Source organism: Pristis pectinata, chromosome 1 (genome assembly GCF_009764475.1).
Source record: "Pristis pectinata isolate sPriPec2 chromosome 1, sPriPec2.1.pri, whole genome shotgun sequence".
Classification (NCBI taxonomy): domain Eukaryota; kingdom Metazoa; phylum Chordata; class Chondrichthyes; order Rhinopristiformes; family Pristidae; genus Pristis; species Pristis pectinata.
The window spans coordinates 64,418,868-64,439,358 of NC_067405.1; the positions used below are offsets into that span (position 1 = coordinate 64,418,868).

General features: G+C 39.9%; 1 protein-coding gene across 3 annotated transcripts in view; it reads right to left on the reverse strand.

Moving 5' to 3' along the window:
- The window catches only part of vps8 (VPS8 subunit of CORVET complex), a 458,303-nt gene that overhangs the window by 322,768 nt on the left and 115,044 nt on the right, over positions 1-20,491 (reverse strand). For all 3 annotated transcript variants that reach the window (XM_052016763.1, XM_052016780.1, XM_052016773.1), the window contains 2 exons: positions 11,570-11,668; positions 10,287-10,376 (listed from right to left, as the gene is read on the reverse strand). In XM_052016763.1, the coding sequence (XP_051872723.1) occupies positions 10,287-10,376; positions 11,570-11,668 (189 nt within the window). The remainder of the gene's footprint in view (positions 1-10,286; positions 10,377-11,569; positions 11,669-20,491) is intronic.

Consider the following 20,491-nt stretch of genomic DNA (forward strand, 5'->3'; position numbering starts at 1 on the left):
CAGAAACAATTACTCATCTGATTCTGATTCTTAAACATGTACCCTTACAAGTTTGCACAATGTATCTATCACTACCCTTGTGAATAAAAAAATGTTTAATTTTGGGTCTTTAATAACTGAGGAAATGAATGGATTTATCAACAACTTTCAAAATACAGACTGGGAATAGTTCCAGGATATTCAAACGATTTATCCTGAGAGAAATTGAATAACCATTGATGGAACTTCCAAAACAAAATTCTATAAATTTCTCCCTGAATATAAATGAGGCAATTCCCCAAGATACAACACTATATTATTCACTCCTGTGCACAACATTTTGAATGCTCCGAAACTTAAGCAACAGAGAGAAAATACTACAAGCAGTATCATTGCTTGCTTATAATGATTGTATCACTGATTACACCACTGAATTTTAACTTCAACAAGTTTATATCTTGCTGAAACTGTATAGGTCATTACTGAGACCACAATGCAGTACTGTGAGCAGTCTTAATCTCCATCCCAAAGAAAGGATATATACATTCCTTGGAGTCAATACAGTGTAGATGAAGGAATTATCCTGAGCTAGGCCTATACTCATTTAGGTTTAGGAGAATGATGTGACCTCATTGAGTGTTAATGCTCTGAGAGGGATTGACAGAGTAGAGAACAAGAGGCCTTTTCTCCTTGGACAGCCCAGTCTCAAGATGAAGGATTGGTTAATCAGGACCAAGGTTGTGAATTTATAAAAGTTCTTAGAGTACTGTGGGTGTCAAGTTATTGAGTACATTCAAGGCTGAAATAGAAGATTTCTGGACTGGACATGGGTGATCAAGTTCGAAGGTGGACAATGCACTGGTTCAGCTATGACTGTATTGAAGGCAACAGCAAGCACAAAGGGCAACATGGCCTACACCTGCTTTTATTTCACTATGTTATTTTTAAAATTTTAATCTGCTGTTGGACTTTTAAAAAAAAAGCACAGTAGCAATATTTAACAGCCAGAACACACTATTTCGTACAAGACTAAATCTGTGACAATAACAAGGGATTATAACAATGAAATTAGCAATGAATTACAGGCAAGTTTATAAATAGCAGCAGACACTGTTGACATGCAATACGTAAGCAATAAGCCAATATAGAATGTAACACTGATTTATAGTGAAATTCAGTACAGCATGTCAGCTCACTTTAAAAGATGACTTTGGGGAAAGAGCATTTTAAAAAAGTGAAAGCTTTCAAACCATGAGGCTCAAATGATGTGGCAGATTAAATCTGAATAAACTGGAAGAGGATACAAAGTTTAACGAAAATAAAACCATGAAACATTAAAATTGGCATGGCATTCAAAATCATCAAATAACTCAAACAAATAATACATGTTTCATCTCTATTCAAGAATATTCTATAATACAATAATTAATTACATTTTCCAACTGAAATTTACGCCATCGACGTAAGCAAGCTGAAATCATAAACAAGCATAAAGCACTCTAAAGAAATGTGCTAGATTTTAACTAAAAAGAATAAGTGTCTGATGCGCAACTTCATTAATGTACAAACTGGCCAGCAAAGGTAGTTAGGATGAAATACCCATGAATGATGAATCACACCAAGTTTCTGGTTGGTTTGTGCCACTCCATCATTCGCTTCACAAAAATAGTAATTGGTGATTAACTTTTGTCACTTTCATGAATTGCTCCACTTATAAGTCATTATCTGTTCATAATTAACCACGTGACCACTCTTTTAGCAACATGATTTTTATTGATTGCCAATCAACTCCATTTTCCCAAAAAACAAATAAGCATGGTGTCTCATTTTTCAGGCTGTCTGCAGTTTTAGATAGTGGACCAAGTAAATCTGAGGGCAGGGTGGAAGTTGGAGGCAAAGTTGATGAAAATGACGAGCTCAGCACAGGTGCAGGAAGCAGCACCAATGCAGCTGTCAATGTAGCGGAGGAAGAGTTGGGGGGCATTACCAGTGTAGGCTTGGAACATGGACTGTTCCGCGTAGCCGACGAAAAGGCAGGCATAGCTGGGGCCCATGCGAGTGCCCATGGCTACACCTTTGGTTTGGAGAAAGTGGAAGGAGCCGAAAGAGAAGTTGTTGCGGGTGAGTACCAGTTCTGCCAGACAGAGGAGTATGGTGGTGGAGGGGAACTGGTTGGGTCCATCGTCGAGAAAGAAGTGGAGAGCCTTCAGGCCTTCCTGATGGGGGATGGAAGTGTACAGGGACGCGGCGCCCATAGTGAAAATGAGGTGGTCAGGGGCGGGGAACTGAAAGTTGTTGAAGTGATGGAGAGCATGCTAAGTGTCACAGACTTAGGTAGGAAGGGACTGGACTAAGGGGGGACAAAATGGAGTCAAGATACGAGGACACCAGTTCAGTGGGGCAGGAGCAGGCAGAAACAATGGGCTACTGAGGCAGTTAGGTTTGTAGATCTTGGGTAGGAGGTAGAAACTGGCAGTGCAGGGTAAGGAAACTATGAGGTAGGAGGCTGTAGAGGGGACATCTCCAGAGATGATGAGGTCATGATGGTGCAGGAGACAATGGTCTGATGCTCCTTGGTGGAGTCCTGGTTGAGGGTTAAGTAAGGGGAGGTGTTCGAGAGTTGACGCCTGGCCTCGGCAAAGTAAAGATCAGTCCGCCAGTCTACAACAGCGCCACCCTTGTCTGTGGGTTTGATGGCAAGATTAGGATTAGTACAGAGAGAGTGGAGGACAGTGCATTCAGAGGTTGGAATAGGTAACGGGAATGGTGAAGCTGAGATGGTTAATATCCCGTTGGCAGTTAGAGATGAAGAGATCCAGAACGGACAGAGGGCCAGGACAAGGTGTCCAAGAGGAGGACGAGGGCTTAAGGCGAGAGAAGGGGTCATCAGTGGGGGGTGGGGAATCCTTGCTAAAGACATAGGCCCAGAGACAGAGGCAATGGAAGAAGAGCTCCGCGTCATGGCGAGCATGGAACTCGTTGAGGTGCGGGCACAGGGGGACAAAGGTAAGGCCCCTGCAAAGGAGAGAACGTTCAGCCTCAGAGGGGAAGGTTGGAGAGGATAGTGAAGACACAGCAAGGGTTGGAGCTGGGGTCAGAGGAGAGAGGAGAGTTAGCGGGATCAGGGAAAGTGGGGTGGGAGGAAGATGGGGGCTCGGAAGAGTGAAGAGGGGATGACGGGCAGGGGGAGACTTGAGAAACCAGGGGTGGTTGGGAGTAGTGGTGGAAGCAAAGGAGCAGTAGGACCCAGAGGCAGTGTGAAATGTCTACCGTATATATATATATATATATATATATATATATATATCATTATCTTTGTTTTTATGACTGAAACAAGATACAAAGTATTTAATTGTGAGCTAAAAAAATACTTAAGTTCTTTGACAATATTTATTTTCACTCTCATATGTTTAGGTCCCTGTCCTAGCAAAGCACTCTCTTGGCAAGAGGAAGCATTGCACACAGAATTCTTGGAATGGAATACAAGTTAAAAGCTCAGTCTGAAGTCAATGCCTCAGTACTCATTTTGCCAACATTACAGGATCACTCCGATTTAAATAAAAGCAAATCAAGACTCTCCATGATCGAGTACTATTTGTCTCCAAAATGGAAGAATAATTCAAAGAGTGAAGGCAATAAAGCAAATGGCATGCTGCTACTAACATCAGCTCTTATCGGACGTTGAATCAGACACAGTATGCCAAAGCTTGAGATTGGTGGTGATAATGATTCTCTGGATGAATCATTCCTAAAGCTCAGCAAATTATTGGTGCTGCAGTCAGTGGAGGCTTGCCACTCCTTTCCCCATATAATGCTGGGATATACAGCATTAAAAGTGCTGTAGGTCTCAGTGTTCAAGATTGCAAGCATGAGAATTCAATACAATCTAACTCTTCAACCAGCCACTATACTTTTGTCTCCCCTTTAAGGAAGGGCACCACGAGGTGAGGTAGCAGAGGGAACCGCAGATGGCAAATATAGGGATGATCAGAGTACGGAACTGCTTCCCGATATTGAACCTGGAACTTGCTTGGGTGGAACTATGAAGTCAAAGTGTAGTCCAATGTTGTGAATGTTTCTTTCTTATATTGACAGATTGGCAAGGAAAAAAAAAGTTCTTCTAATCTCACATCTGATAGTGGCATTCCATAGTGAAGTTGAGGTACTACACTCCAACTACAATGTTGCAGTAGTACAAATAGATGGCATTGGTGATTGGTGTATGTGGAGTGTTATAAAATAAAGATATTAATTCCTACTGATGCATCTGAAAAACTACAAACATGGAGATTAAGCAGGAACCAAGATTTGGGAACACTGGAATCGGCTTAGTGTACAGGCAATCAAGCCTTTCATGAACATTCCTAGCACGGAAATAAGTGTTCTGTCAGGATGTCAATCTCTCTTGATTACTCTGTCTTCAGCTAGTCTTTCCATCACATTTACTCTGACAAAGTTACAGACTTGCACAACTACAAAGTAGAAATATTCAAGGGTCACTGAGCTCAACATTTCTTGGCCAGTTCTTCACAGTACTGCAGAGACTTGCCTGCCGGTTGTCTAATTCCAGGTGGACTGCAGTCATTCAGGTAGTTGAACAGTATGCAATGGCTCAACCATGAGAAAAAAGCATTGCCATTTGTGATGGCATCTTTTGTTATTATTCACAAAAAGAGCGAATATAAAAGAGTGAAGAAATCCACATGGTCCTAATCCCCCAAAGTGAGGAGTGGTTTTTGATGTATTAATGTACAAATATATGTTGAAAACATGATACAAGAATTTATTGAAAAAACCTCTGAAACCAGGATGCACTACTGAGGCAAAGCTCCGTATCAGGATATCTGCAAGGTGCGTCAGGTCAGCAGGAGATGCACATTAAACATGTGCATATGAGTATGTGTTTAATGTACATCTATGTTAATGTACCCCTCCAAAGGCCGTCAAATTTAAATATCTCTGCATACCTCTAGCTCCAGAATCATGAAACACCACTATTTAACTTGAAGACTTATGCTCATGGTCTGACCAGGGACAAGTGCTTCACAAATTGACCAATTTCTACTGAAGCCAGAGTCCGTGGTAATGAATAGCAAATCGTCTGTCACTAACATTCAGTTCTTGAAATAGTGACCAATTTGGTAAAATTGTGATTAACAATGTATACAACCATTCCCTGTTTCATTATTCTACACAGTTACCTTGGCATGACACAGATGAGAAAATGCATTTTAAGTTTTGTTTCCCACTATTCTGCACAATTAAATCCAAAAGTTCAAAGTGATGTATTACAAAAGAATATGGTAGCCATAGCGAATGTAAAACAGCTTGATCTTTCTAAACTAGCATCTCCAGTATGGTTAAGCTTTTCTCCTTCAAAAGAAGTATTAAAATTGATTTTTGTTTCTCCACATTTGGGCTAACAGAAAAACGGTAACTTCTGACAATGAAATTTAGAAATGCAAATTGCAATTTTGCAGTACAATGAGGTTCTTGGTTAAAATTGGTAATTTGGACAGATACCAGGACAAAGTAGTTTCCAACAATATTGTGAAAAATATAAGATGTTACCAGTTCCAGAATTATTATTTATGACTAGATTATAATTTTATTTCAATGAATTAACTTGTGTAAATTAACTATATAAATATTAAAAATAATTGTTGTTGAACTTCATTTACTTCAAGAAACAAAAGTTCATAATTCCTTCTTTTGTAAGAAAGCAGGGATGTATTATAACTTATGTGGACACTTTTATACAATTCCAAGCTCATTCTTTTTGGCACCTGAACATACTAAATTACATTTCAAAGAGATACCTTTTCCTTAGTTTCCCCACTAAATTGAAATAATTCAATTTCATATTAGGATTGCTGCTGAAAGCCAAATTGTTTTCCCTCTTTCCCAGTTCCGATGAAGAGTTCCAGGCCGGAAATGTTAATTGCTTCTCTTTTCACAGATGCTGCCTAACTTGCAGGGTCTTTCCAACATTCTATGTTATTAACTCAAAACAGCAGAACTATCAATAGATATCAATTAGAAACAACAGTGCTTACACAAAGCTGCAGTTGCTGTGAGATTAAAAGCTAGACACACAAACACATTGTCAGAAATACTCTTTTCTCCTGTTAGTCCATATATGAAGCGGAGGAGGAAAAACAATTTAATCTTTTTTCGCCATGCCACTTTAAGTTCCAGGAGATTCTGAAACATTTGCAGCCCCTAATTCCAATTTCTTCCTATGACATAAATTCTTAAAATCTAACAACTCATACTTATATTGCACCATTAAATACAGTAAGATGCCCAAAGTTGCTTCACAGCGACATTATCAAATGAAATTAGATGCCAAGACCCGAAGAGATACTGGGGCAGATGCATGGTCCAAGAGGTACAAAAGGAGATAGAGAGGTTTGAGATGGGGATTCCGGCGGTGAACAACCAAAAACCATCAGTGGAGAGATCAAGTTTGGTCAAGAGGCCAGAATTGGAGGAGTGCAGGTATCTGGACAGGAGGAATGTGCAAAGACTAGGAAGTGTAACACCACAGAGAGATTTGAAAACAAGGTGAAAATGTTATCACTGAGGTACTGTTTGACCCGATACCACAGGCCAGCATGCCAAGGTAAACTGTAAATTGTAAAGCCTGAATTAGGACATAGACAGCAGAGTTTTAGATAAAGTTGTTTACAATTGTAGAGGGAGGAAAGCTAAAGTGTACTAGAATAATCAAATCTAGAGGCAACAAAGGATTGGATGACAGATTATTTTTATAATCTTCAGAGTATTGCTAAATAATTATTCATCCAACTACTCGAAACAGACCACCTAGACGGTAAACACAACTGCTGGAAACACTGGGGAGGCCTCCATTATCTCAGAAAACGTGGCTGCAGGGCAGGGCTTCAGGTCAGACTGAAGTGCAAGGTCCTAGAGTCCTCCTGGCTAATGTGCAGTCATTAGAAAACAAGATTGAAGACCTCAGAGCAAGGTTGCTTTACCAGAGGGACATGAGGGACTGCTATGTACTCCATTTCACAGAGACATGGCTCACTCCCAACTCTCCTGACATAGCACTCCAGCCCAAGGGTTTTTCGATTCACCTCGTGGACCGGACAGCAGCATCAGGTAAGGGAAAAGGTGGCAGTGTCAGCTTTATGATAAACTCGTCGTGGTGCACGAATGTGGCAGTCTTGTCCCATTCTTGCTCCTCCAACCTGGAACACCTGGCAGTGAAGCACAGAACAATCTAACTTCTGCAGGAGTTCTCCGCCATCATCCTGACTGCAGTCTACATCTCACCTCGGGAAGATATAAAGCTAGCACTTGAGGAACTAAGTGTTATAAATCAACAAGAACGAAGCAGTGTACCCCTGTCACATCGTGCCGGGAGACTTTAATCAGGCTAGCTTGAAGAAGTCTCTGCATATCCATTATCAACACATCACCTGCAATACTAGAGAACTCAACACACTTGACCATCATTACACCACCAAGAATGCCTACTGCTCCATCCTTCACCCGTACTTTGGTAAATCCGACCACCTAGCTGTGCTGCTTCTGCCTGCATACAGACAGAGACTGAAGAGCAGAGTGCCAGTGAAGGGGACTACAAAGAGCTGGACGGCAGGAGGCGGAGGAGTGAATTCAGGATTGCTTTGAGTCGGTGGACTGGACTATGTTCAAGGATTCATCAGTGGACCTAAATGAATATGGCAGAGTAATCACTGACTTCAAAACGACATGTGTGGATGAACGTGTACCCATAAAAGCATTCCAACTCTTCCCCAAGCAGAAGCCCTGGATGATCCAGGAGATTTGTAATCTGCTGAGGGCTAGATCTGTGGCATTTAGGGTTGGCAACCCAGAAACATACAAGTACGACCTCCGGAAGGCCACTGCGAGCACAAAGGGGCAATTTTGGACTAAATTGGAATCACAGGTGGACACTCGACAGCTGTGGCAGGGCTTGCACAATATAACTTCCTCCAAGCCAAGGTCGGGTAGCATAAGTGGCAATGACCCATCACTCCCAGATGAGCTCAATGCCGTTTATGCACGCTTTGATAGGGAGAACTATGACACATCCACACGAGCCCCCACATCTCCAGATGACTTTATAATTTCAGTCTCTGAGGCCGATGCCCAGGCATTCTTCAAGAGGGTGAATCCATAAATGGCATGTAGTCCAGACGGCGCACCTGGCTAAGTACCAAAGATCTGTGCGGACAAACTGGCTGGAGTATTTACGGACACATTCAACCTCTCGTTTCTGTGGTCTGAGGTTCTCACCTGCTTTAAAAAAGCATCTATTGTATAGGTGCCCAAGAAGAGCATAATGACTTGCCTCAATAACTACTGACCGGTGGCACTTGCATCAACCGTAATGAAGTGCTTCGAGAGGTTGGTTATGGCATGAATCAACTCCTGCCTCAGACATGACCTAGATCCTCTTCAATTTGCCCACTGCCACAACAGGCCAACAGCAGATGCGATTTCTCTGGCTCTTCACTCTGCTCTGGACAACAGGAACTCATACAGCAGACTGCTGTTCATCTACTACAGCTCAGCATTCAACACAATCGTCCCATCCAAACATCATCAAGCTTCAAGACCTGGGCCTCTGTACCTCCCTCTGCAACTGGATACTTGACTTCCTCATTGGCAGACCTCAATCAGTGAGGATTGGTAACAAAATCTTTTCCTCACTGATCATCAACACAGGTACACCTCAAGGCTACATGCTTAGCCCCCTGCTCTACTGTCAATACAGACATGACTGTGTGGCTAAGCACAGCTACAATACCACCTTCAAATTTGCTGATGACACTACTGTTGTTGGATGAATCACAGGTGGCGATGAGTCAGCTTACTGGAGCAAGATAGGACACCTGCTTGAGTGGTGCCGCAACAACAACCTCTCGCTCAACATCAGCAAAACTAAAGAGCTGATTGTTGACTTCAGGAAGGAGAAGGAGGGCGAACATGTGTCAGTCTACATTTGGGGATCGGCTGTGGAGAGAATCCTGCATGTTAACATATTGGATGACCTGTCCTGGGCCCAGCACATAGATGCAATCATAAGGAAAGTGTGCCAGCGTCTTTACTTTCTTAGGAGGTTAAGAAGGTTCAGCTTGTCACCAAACACTCTAATAAACTTCTACAGATGTACTGTTGAAGGTATCCTGACTGGTTGCATCATGGTCTGGTACAGCAATTTGAATCCACAGGAACACAAGAAGCTGCAGAGAGCAGAGGATTCTGCCCAATATATCACAGGCACATCCCTCCCCACTATTGGTAGCAGTTACAGGAGATGCTGCCTCAAGAAGGCAGCATCTATCGTCAAAGATGCCCACCATCTAGGCCATGCCACCTTTTCATAGCTACCATCGGGCAGGAGGTACAGAAGCCTGAAATCCCACACCACCAGTGACTTCCCTTCAACCATTCGGTTCTTGACCCAACTGGCAAAACACCAATCAGTACAGTTTAGCAAGACTATGAACACTTCGCACTAAAATAGATTTTTTTTTGTTCTAATTGTGTTTACTTGTAAAAGTTGTGTATAATTTATATTTAATTCATGTTTTTCTTGTGAATACAGCTTATATGATGCTATGTGCCTGCAATGCTGCTGCTAGTAAGTTTTTCATTGCACCTGTGCATATGAAAATAAACTCGACTTTGACTTATATTAGGGTTATTTCAGAAAAAAAAGCTGCAAATTTATTCCACACAGAAATTCTATGAAGAAAAATAAACCTTTTCAAACAAGTTCATTAATATTATGCTTGCATCTGACAGCTTCACTCAGTACTAGCTGAGAAACCAGGCTGCAACCACATTATCCATTTCAGGATTTTAAAAGATTTCATAATTCTTTCTCAGACCCCTGCTTTTCAAATGGAAACAATTACTCTACAACAAATATGATAATATTCCTGCCTTGTGAGGCAAGCTCTGATAGTTGTTCAAAAGTTTTATCTCTGCAGCTGAATATTCATGTCACAGCAGGAAGCATGTTCCCCAAAATGTGTTTCGAAATTGCCTCAAACTGATAACTCTTTAATAGAATACATGACAGAGAAACAAAAGGAAGGCTTGCATGGAACATGGGTCAGGAGACCCAGTTTGCAAAGCCAAGAGAAAAAGGAAGCAGCTATATGCAGTGCTTTGGTAGGTGAGGCACAGAACATAAGTATCCAAAATTTAAAAACTGCATGTGTAATGCAAGAACTTTTTTTTTAAAACTAAGACTCTAAGTTACAGAAAAAGAAACAAGTAGCTTTCTAAAATAATCTTACCTCTAGTTGGTCCACAATTGATCGTAGCTCTGTAGAGAAATGTACAGCTAACAATTCAGCTGCTTTTGGAGGATTAATGGACACCAGTTCCTGAAAGTTAAAAAAAAGCAAATTTACTTTTCTAAATACAATCTGCCAATCTCCATTGCACATCTCAATAGAAAATTGTCAAAGTAGTGGCAATAAGTCACTGGAAAATTCGATAAGTGTTACATTTGTGCTTCTATTTTATTGGTAAGACATTCACTTAAAGTCAATTAACACACAAGGCTCTTCTTATAAATCAAGTGACAAATTGGTGCTAAAAGGTGTTAAAGAAGTCAAGATAGTATTTGCCAGTAATCTGGACAAATAAAATATAGAAACATCAATACTTTAAGTGAAATCTGAATGTGGCTCTGAGCATCTACCTCCATAAATGAAAATCAAAATGCACAGTTCCATTAATAGGCACTATGAGGGTAGGCATCACTTAATCAAGGCTTTATATCAATAATGCATTAAAATAAAGTCACAAATTTCCATATCAATTTCACTTCTTGCTTCATGAATTTTATCTACTTTATGGACAAGTAGTACACCACTGTGGTATCATACAGCAAGCTAGAAATGAAAATGGTTAACTAATATCACCTGTTCCTTGGTATGGAACTTGCTTCGCCTACACATTAGATTTTTCCATGGAATCATACTAGCTTCTTAAGTATAGGTAATAGAACTCACACAAACATTTTATGATTAATTACACATTGCTTGTGCAAGTCCTACAGATTGACAGTACACGTATTTCATTTATGTCTCACATTGATTTACGCAAGACTGGCAGTTAAAAATAATAGGCCCTTCAGCCCACTGAGTCCATACTGACGATCAAGTGCCCCTTTTACACTCATCTTGCACAGATCCCATTTTATATTCTCCACATTCCCATGAACTCCTACCAGATCCCACCACTCACCTGCATGATAAGGACAATATGCAGTGGACAATTAACCTCAATCCACACAAAGCTGGAGCACCCAGAGGATACCCGCACGGTCACAGGGAAAATGTACAAATTTCACACAAACAGCACTAGAGGTCAAGATTGAAACTGGGTCACCAGGGCTGGAAAGCAGCAGCTCTACCAGTTGTGCCACCCAACCTTTAATACAACCTGCACTGAATGTTGTTGTTTGATACAAATGCTGTGCACCCCCACCCCCACCCCCCCCTGATGGTGCAATGTGCCTTCTTCTTGATCTGTACATCCAGGTGATTTATAATTTGCTCACAAGAGCTACCTTGAAGTGTTCCATTGTTTTATTCCACACAGATTCCTTTTCTTCAGTGCTATAGCCAGGTATGGACAACATATTGTGGACGTAATTGAAAATCTCCTCCTAAAAATGAGGAAAAGAAAATTAACAGGAGCACATTCATTCATCACTTCTTTTACAGGTTATGGCAATGTTCAGAATTACTATTCATTCCTAATTGCTCTGGAAAGGAGTTAAGAGGCAACCATGTTGGTCACATACGGGCCAAATCGGGTAAGGATGGTGGATTTCCTTCTCTGAACGACAAAAGTGAACCAGTAGAGTTTCTTTTTTTTAACCAATAATCTAGTAGTTTCATGGTCAAATCTATTTAACAACTTAAATACCTATTTCATCATGTTGAGATTTGTACTCTCAGCTCTAGATCAATTTTCCAGACCTCTGGATGCTAAACTAATTTAACAAGTATGTTAATTGATTGATATGGGAATGTTCACAAAATCAAGACTGTAGAAACATGGAACCACTACAACACTAAGACTTCCTGATGACTAGAACTTGCATTTTCCACAGCAGTCATTGTATAGATGACCTCAAGTGAAGTACCAGATTATGCTGAACATGTTTATGAATCTAGCTTAATAAAACTCTTTTCAAAAATACGTGCTCAAAAATATTACGCTGAATCTTCAGCCTTCATAAACAACATGCTTGAAGATTTTAATCACTCCTACGTCCAGTCATCCATTCTTACATGCAATGCAAATTATTCCGATGATATCCCAAAATAAATTATAACACGATTGTTCTTGTCAATGGTATGCTAAAATACTTCTGGAATATTTATGGTGCATATTTATCAGAATGGAAATACTCATGAAAATTTTATCAATAGGCCTGAATTAATGGCAAAAACCTAAAATAGGGAGAAAGACAAATATTGAAAGATTAAAAAGTGCATGGATGCAAGGAGCTACTCAAGTAAGAGTCATAGTTTGTACAGCAGGTGATAAACATACTCTAAAAATTATGTGTCAGAATTTAAAGCTACTTAAATTAATTGGTTAAAATAATACTATGATGAGGAATTCAGAATATAGTGTTTTGAGGTGAAAATTTGATGCCAATGAACCAATTACAACACTTCCCTTATAACCAAGCCAAATGAAGAAAATGGACACATCCCAGAGGTATTCCTGCTCCACAATGGAATAGATTCTATCAATCAAGACAAATTGGGAGCTCAGTTGCCAATGAAGCTATCACATAAGGAGCTGAGCTGCCAAATATCAAGTTAATAGAAACTGTGGGGAAGCTTAAAGATCAAGGCCTCAATTAAGATGGAGTTCATGGAAAACAACCAGGACTTGGAAGCCCTGTCAATCTTATCAGGCAGATCTTGTTTAAATAAATATCTGGAGAGTTCCAACCAACACAGATACGGGCCTAAAGCAGGCAAGTGGGATTTGTGTAAATAGGCATCACAGTCAGCATGGACAAGGTGGGAAAAAAGGGCCCATTTCAGTGAGGTATACATGTAGGAGTCTATGCACAGTCAATCAATGGTTGGGAGAGCGAATCTGGTGGCAGGAAGCTGCAGCCTACGTCAAAACTTTCTGAAATAACTCAGGATGATTGTTTGGGGGGTGGAGGGGGTGGTAAGAAGAGGCAGTGGGGTGGCTGTAATGTACGTGTGATGCAGATCAGATGAGGAGACTAAGGGAGGGAAAAGAGAAAGCTCTTCCAATGTTCATTTTTCTATATTTTCTTCTGACACAGACCATTTAACCCACTATCAATGTCAGAGCAATTCTATTTGTCCATTTCCTTGTAACCTATTCTCTCACATAAGGTCACGAACACCAACCCCAGCTACACTAGGGACAGTGTCCAATTAACCTACCAATCCACATGTTTGGGATGTGGGAAGGCTGGAACACCCAGGTAAATACTCGCAGTCACAGGGAGAACATGCAAACTCCACACAGACAGCACCTGAGGTCAGGAATGAACCCAGGTCCATGGAGCTGAGAGGCAGCTGCACTACCTGCAGCACCACTGTTGATTGGCCTTGCATCGATTGGGGGGTGGTGGGGGGGGATGTAGTGTGTGGCGGTTACACATCACAAGAGGTCTGAAGCTTTTGTTCTCTGGTTTGGAGCAGCATTCCTGCTTCCCACTTGTACAAAGACACTCAATATTAATCTTTTAAACTTACCAGCTGGATCTTCCAAGTCCAGGCTCCAACATAATTTCCCCCACCCAAGCTTCAATTGGTAACATTAGTGGGAACTGCCTACCTTGATATTAACCTGTCCTACTTCAGCAAGAGCAGCTTTCTTGTCTTGCTCAAGAAAGGCAGGTAAATATCAAGGCATAGTGTGATCAGAAAAGATAACTGATTGCCCTCACTTTAACTGCTCCACTCCACAACGGAAGTTATGACGAGAAGACAGTGACAGGAGAGATAAAAGCAGAGCTTACACAGTAAATGGCAGGACTATGGAGAGTGTTGTAGAACAGAAAGACTGAGGGGTATAAGTACATAGTTCCCTGAAAATAGTGACACAGATAGGGTGGCGAAGGCAGCATTTGGCACGCTTATCTTCATTGCTCAGGTCATTGAGTACAAGAGTTGGAGTATCGTGTTACAACTGTAAAAGACGTTGATGAGTCCGTACTTGGAGTACTGTGTGCAGTTCTGGTCGCCAAGTTATTGGAAGGATGCCATTAAGCTAGAATGGGTGCAAAAAAGATTCACAAGGATGTTACCAAGAATGGAGGGCTTGAGTTGCAAGGAGAGAATGGATAGGCTGGGACTTTTTTCCCTGGAGTGTAGGAAGTTGACGGTGACCTTATAAAGGTTTATAAAATCATGAGGGGCATAGGTAGGATGAATGGTCACAGTCCTTCCCCCCCCCTCCCCCCCCACAGTAGGGGAGGTTAAAACTAGAAGCCATACATTTAAGGTGAGAGGGGAAAGATTTAAAGGGGACCTAAGGGGCAAGTTTTTCCCACACAGTGGGTGGTAGGTAAGTGGAACAAGCTGCAAGAAGAAATGGTAGAGGCAGGAACAATTGCAATGTTTAAAAGGAATTTAGGCAGCTATAGGGTTAGGAAAGGTTTAGAGAGATATGGGCCAAATCCAGGCAAATTGGTTAAGCTCAGATAGGCAACTTGGTTGGCATGGACGAGTTGGGCTGAAATTCCTGTTTCTGTGCTGTATGACTCTATGACTCTACTTATAGTGAACCAACCTGTTCTTAATCTTACCCAATAACTAAAAGTCCATAAGCTTAATTACTTTTTAAACCAGCCTACAATTTCATTTCCAAGAATGAGAAAATGTTCACACTTTTAATACTATATAATAAAAAAATTTAATTGCCAAATGTACCAATTTTATAATTATTAAATATTTAAGACAGTATTAGATGAGTGGAAAACAGAAAAAAATGTTCTATTATTATGTATAAGTCTAGAACTGAGGAATAAGAACAGAACAGGCAAGATCTATATATTACAGGCCACCAAATAATGCACAAGAGGTAGAGGAAAAGGTTGGTTCAATGAGGTAAGAAACAGAACAAGGTGGGTTTCAATTATCAAAAGATAGACAGAAAACGTCAGGCAAGCTGGGTTGTCTAGAACAGGTGTCACAGTCTCAAAATAAGGGGCTGTGCATTCAGTATTCAGATGAAAAAAAAAATCTGCAGCTAAAGGATAGAGAACTTTTGGAATTTTCTCTCCAAGAGGTTTGTAGAAGATCAGTTGCTGAATACTTTCAGTAAGGGAATTGCTAACAATTATTGGATTTTACGGGTATCAAGGGATATGGGGTTAAGACAGAAGAGTACTGAGGTTCAAGATCAGTCAAGATCTTATTGAATGAGGACGTGGTAAGAAGGGTCTGGAAATTACTTGCCATTTGGGGCCCTGTTAATCTCTAGCCTTTCCCCTGGAGATTTGTCCAGGGTCAGCTGCTTACATTCAAAATGACCTGAACAGCCCAGGTCCTCCCCCAATAAAGAAATATGAAGTGTACTGTGCAGAGCCTCTGAGGTGATTGGCAATGAACTGTAGTTACGAGGACAAACTTAACATGCAAGGATTAACTCTACCAGTGCAGAAATAAAGATGTAGAGACAATCAAGGTTTTAAAATAGTTAAGGATTACAGAGTCTATGAAAAGACATTATACATTTAAAATATCACAAGGATGATGATGACAGATTACCAAAGCAGGCAGTGGGATAAGGTTGCACTGCTCCGCCAAACAGTTCTCACACACACAATGGGTCAATGGGTCTTCTTCTGTGCCATGTATTTTTCATGGCCATTGACTCTAATACATACTTCAAATTGTTATCTTCAAGATAACCTGCATATCAGTTTTATTAATAAAGTTTAATGATGTATAATGATAACCAGATTTGTCTTGTACTTGGAATAATACAGAAGTCTTTCAATACTTAATCACAGAATTTTAGCTTTGCCCTTCGACACAAAATGTACAGTTTGTTCTATCTCAGTGTTAACGAATGCTTTTTCCCTACAATTTCTTAGAAGTCCCAATAGGAGTGGTGCTTCAAGGAATAACCCATAAAATTTTAACATAGCATTGCTATCAAAGCTGCTATTGGTAGACATTTAAACAATTAGAATATATAGCACACACTTAAGGAATGAACTGGGTCTGTGAATAATTCCAAATGAATTTGGTCCAATCATGCAAAATACATCACATCTGTATTTTACAATTGCACAGATATTCTGCAACTATTTTATCTCTAATTTAACCTTTCACCATCAATATTAGCAATTACTAATCAAATTAAACTGCATGAACACATAATAGGGTCATAAGGACCTTCAGACGAATGAACAAGAGATAGGAGACAACAAATGTGAAGCATTATACTTGACAACATACAATAAAGGCATAAAATTACAGGAAATATATTAGTGCTGTTCTGACATATCACGTTAAGATTGTGAGGATGAAGCATGCTATGTAGCACAATTTACAGATAAGACACCAAGAGATTAAATTCTATAATGATTATGTCATACTTTCATGAGACATAAATTGATGGCAGAACCTTGGCCAAACAGCTTTGAGAGGAAAAGGCATGGTGAATCACTGGAGGACAATGATGGCCTTTTCACCAAAGCAAAGGATGTTCCCCCTGGAATTTATCATAAAACTAGGTGCAGTGGAATAGTTATATCATTAAGATTTCACATAGTGCCAATATTATCGCATCTGAATATTGATATCTCTGAAGATCCCTTAGGAAATATAGACTTCAAACATTCGGAGAACAAATGTCAGCTCGTAAATAGATCCCTTTAATTTCCAAAGAAATTATAATTTACAAAGAAATCCTTAATCGGATTATTACATTCCATCAGCCTAGCTAGCCACTAATCTCCAAAAGGATGAAATATTGGCAAAGCAGATTTGCCAATGTCTTTGTTAAAATAACAGATAATGGAATTTCATACAAACGTTACATTGCACAGTGGGGTTTCATCTCTAAGACAGTGTGCATGTGAGGTTTTTGCTGGAAATAAAAGCTAATAAGTAGATCTCTATGTATTCACTGAAATGCTAAAATGGAATCCCTAGAAAAAAAAGTGAAAGGCTTCTGATTAAATGGGGAATAAATCGAAGGCTTGATACCAGTATTACTGCCAATTAAATAAAATGATTGCCACCCAAGTTTCTAAAGACTATTTATATAACTGACTCTCCCAAGTCTGCCTAATACATTACCTGGAATGAATTATTCTGCTGTACATACTTAAACCAAGATCCTCACAATAGTCTCTTGATAAATCTCCAATTCTTTACACTTTAATCAAGAAAATGAGAACAATACTCATTCTAAATCACAAAAAGATGAGCAGTCCACTCATAGATAAACCCTTGAGGCTACATTGATATTAGCTTCAGGGGTTGTCAGTTTATTCTTAGCTCAATCCGTCTAAACATCTAATCTTGTTAATGAGTTACCTCAATTATCTCGTCTCCCAATGAAAATTTCAAACTTTTTTTTTGTTGTGCACCAATGGAAACAGGTTTTGTCCCCTGCAACACCCTTCCCCCATCATCCTCCACTGAGAGAAAAAAAATTCATTCCATCTCCCAGTTTGAAAACCTAAGTGTTAAAATTGAAATGAATTCATGATGTGAAATGACAGCTTACAGCTGGAAGTGTTGAATTTGTGAAGGGAATATCAACAGGTTGGAACCTGTAGGCAGTTCCACACAAAATGACTGCCAATTCTCAGTGTAATGGGCACCAGATGAGATTTTCACTTGGACATGGAAGTCCTAATTCACTGGCCAATCTTCACCGACAATTCCCTAAATGCACTCCAATGTTGTGCTCCTCATGAAGTTTAGCGGTGGTCTGAACTTTGCTACAATTCCCCAGTAGTTCTGCTGCAGACTTTGCTACCTGAACCCAGAACAGTTTAGACATAGTTTAGAAACAATGAGCCCAATCATTTGAATGGAGAGGTATGATTTCAGGAGACAAAGATCATTGACATTTTTCTGAATTAATTGCATCTGCCTTGATGTTTGTAATTATTTTTAATTGTTTTGCGTGCTTTAGTTAATATTTTCTACTTCACAAAGAATAATATTTTTTAAAAATGCATTTAATTGATTCTCCACAGTTTAAGGACCTTCACAGGTTTGTGTTCCAGTGAAACTGGGGAATGGTTTAATTGACTATCAAAAGTTGTTCAGTGTTTTGTGGGTTGGACTTAACCAGTGAAAGAAAACTCAAAAGAAACTGCAGATGCTGGAAATCTGAAATAAAAACAGAAAATATTAGAAATGCTCAGCAGGTCAGGCAGCAGCTATAACAAAGAAAAACAGTCAACATTTCAGGCACAGAACCCTTCATCTGCACTTAGGAAGAGAAAACAAGTTAGTTTTAGGTAGCAGAGAAGGTGGACAAGGGATGGGTAAAACCAAATGACTTAATAATGTAGCTAAATAGCAGTTAAGACTAAATTAAAATTCTTTGTCTGTGTAATATGTTACAAATGTTAAGACTATGGAACAGGCCACACGATACAACAAAAAAGAAAAACTGAGCCAAAGTGACAGCAGGCAGAAATGACAATTTTTGATACAGGGAGAAAAAGCAAGTTATCTAAAGTTGAAGAATTTGACCGAGTCCTGAAGGATGCAACATACCCAGATGGAAAATGAGTAGCTGTTCTTCAGGCTTGCTTTTGGCCTCATTATATCAGTGCAGAAGGTCACAGATAGAAAGGTCAGAGTGGGAGTAGGATGGTGAAGTGGCAGGTCCCTCAGGGTTGCACCTGCAGATTGAGTGCAGATGCTCTGCAAAGGGATCACAGATCTGTGTTTGCTTTCTCCAACGTTGAACACTATCCTGACCAAGAGATGGTACTACATCATACAAGACTCTGTAATCATGTAAAACATCACTATTTTGGATTGGGGTAACTTGGGAACAGCAAGTCTGGAAAACACCCATAGCATGTGTGGCAGCAGCGAGTAGGGACAGCTTGCCTTGGGCAGCCATTTCTGGCCCACTAATTTTGCTTGTATAATGAGCCAGTATTAATTAAGATATTAATGAGTCTAATCCAGTGAAAAAAATGAGTCATTTCCAATTACATGCTTGAAAATGGAAATAAGAGACAATGACTTAATCTGTTCTAATTCTGGTTGCAGCAATTAATATATATGCCACAATTTTTTTAAAAAACCTTCATGCATGAACAAATGATGCTAAACAATATACATACACTGAAGAGAACCAAATTCTCTGGTAAAGAATAGGGACCATAGTGCTCCAGCACCTTCTCCGTTCCACAATCTATTAGATTGCAGTTCACTGTGGGGTGGCATATCTACTCTGACAAATTTGGCTTAATATATGCATGTCTCATCAAAATAATCTTCCAGTAGGTGACTATTTAGATTTATGAATACTAAAGTTAGAGTGCAGTGGCCAATCAAATACAAACCAGGGCAAGTAATGATCAAACCACGATTCTAGTTAGACAAATCCTATATATTATTTTGATTTCTGGGAGCCAAGATACAAGAACAACATCAATGTCATGACAGCATTATGGAGAAGAGCCACGGGGTTGAGAGCAACTCTTGTATGTCTCAGTTCTAAAGGCATTTTAGCCCATCAGCATGGAAATAAGACATCTTTGAGAGGTAACTGCAGAGAAGAATACTGAACATATGTAAGGATATAGAAAGGGAAATCCAGAAAACGTTAAAATAAAATGAATAAAACAGGTTCAAAATATTGAAAGCAACCCAATACTGTTACTTGGAAGTTCTTCACAAACAGTTACAATCACACTCACATAAACTGAACTCTACAGAGGAGTGGAGGCCTAAATTCTGTCATTCAAGACATAAGTAAATTTTGCATCCAGGGACTGCAGGATGCTTCCAGACAGAATATATAAAATGAGACAAATGAGCTCTCTCATCCTAATAATCTTCTGACAGAAGAAGTGAGAAATGAAGTCAGGCTGCAACGGGTTGTCTTGAGAATCAAACTGCTGAACAGGATCTGTGTAGACCATCTTCATACCTCTCTCGCCTTTATGCCAGTCGCTAATCCTTTCCATCTCCAACTCATTTCTCTGCCTAAAGGGAACACCTGTGACCATTCTTCATTGACCTTCATGACTCTTTGTGTCTGGACATTCTACATCACAGCTAATCCTCGAACCATTAACGATGGCTGCACAACCATATCTTACACAAACAAACTAATGCATATCAACTTATTGTAAACAACAAAATGTGGCATTTCAGCTATAAATTCTAATACTCATTAATGGCCTGCAACCATTACAGGAAATGTTGGCAATGTATGGGTATATCGTATGTCATTTTTGGATTTTTTTTGATATTACTGTAGG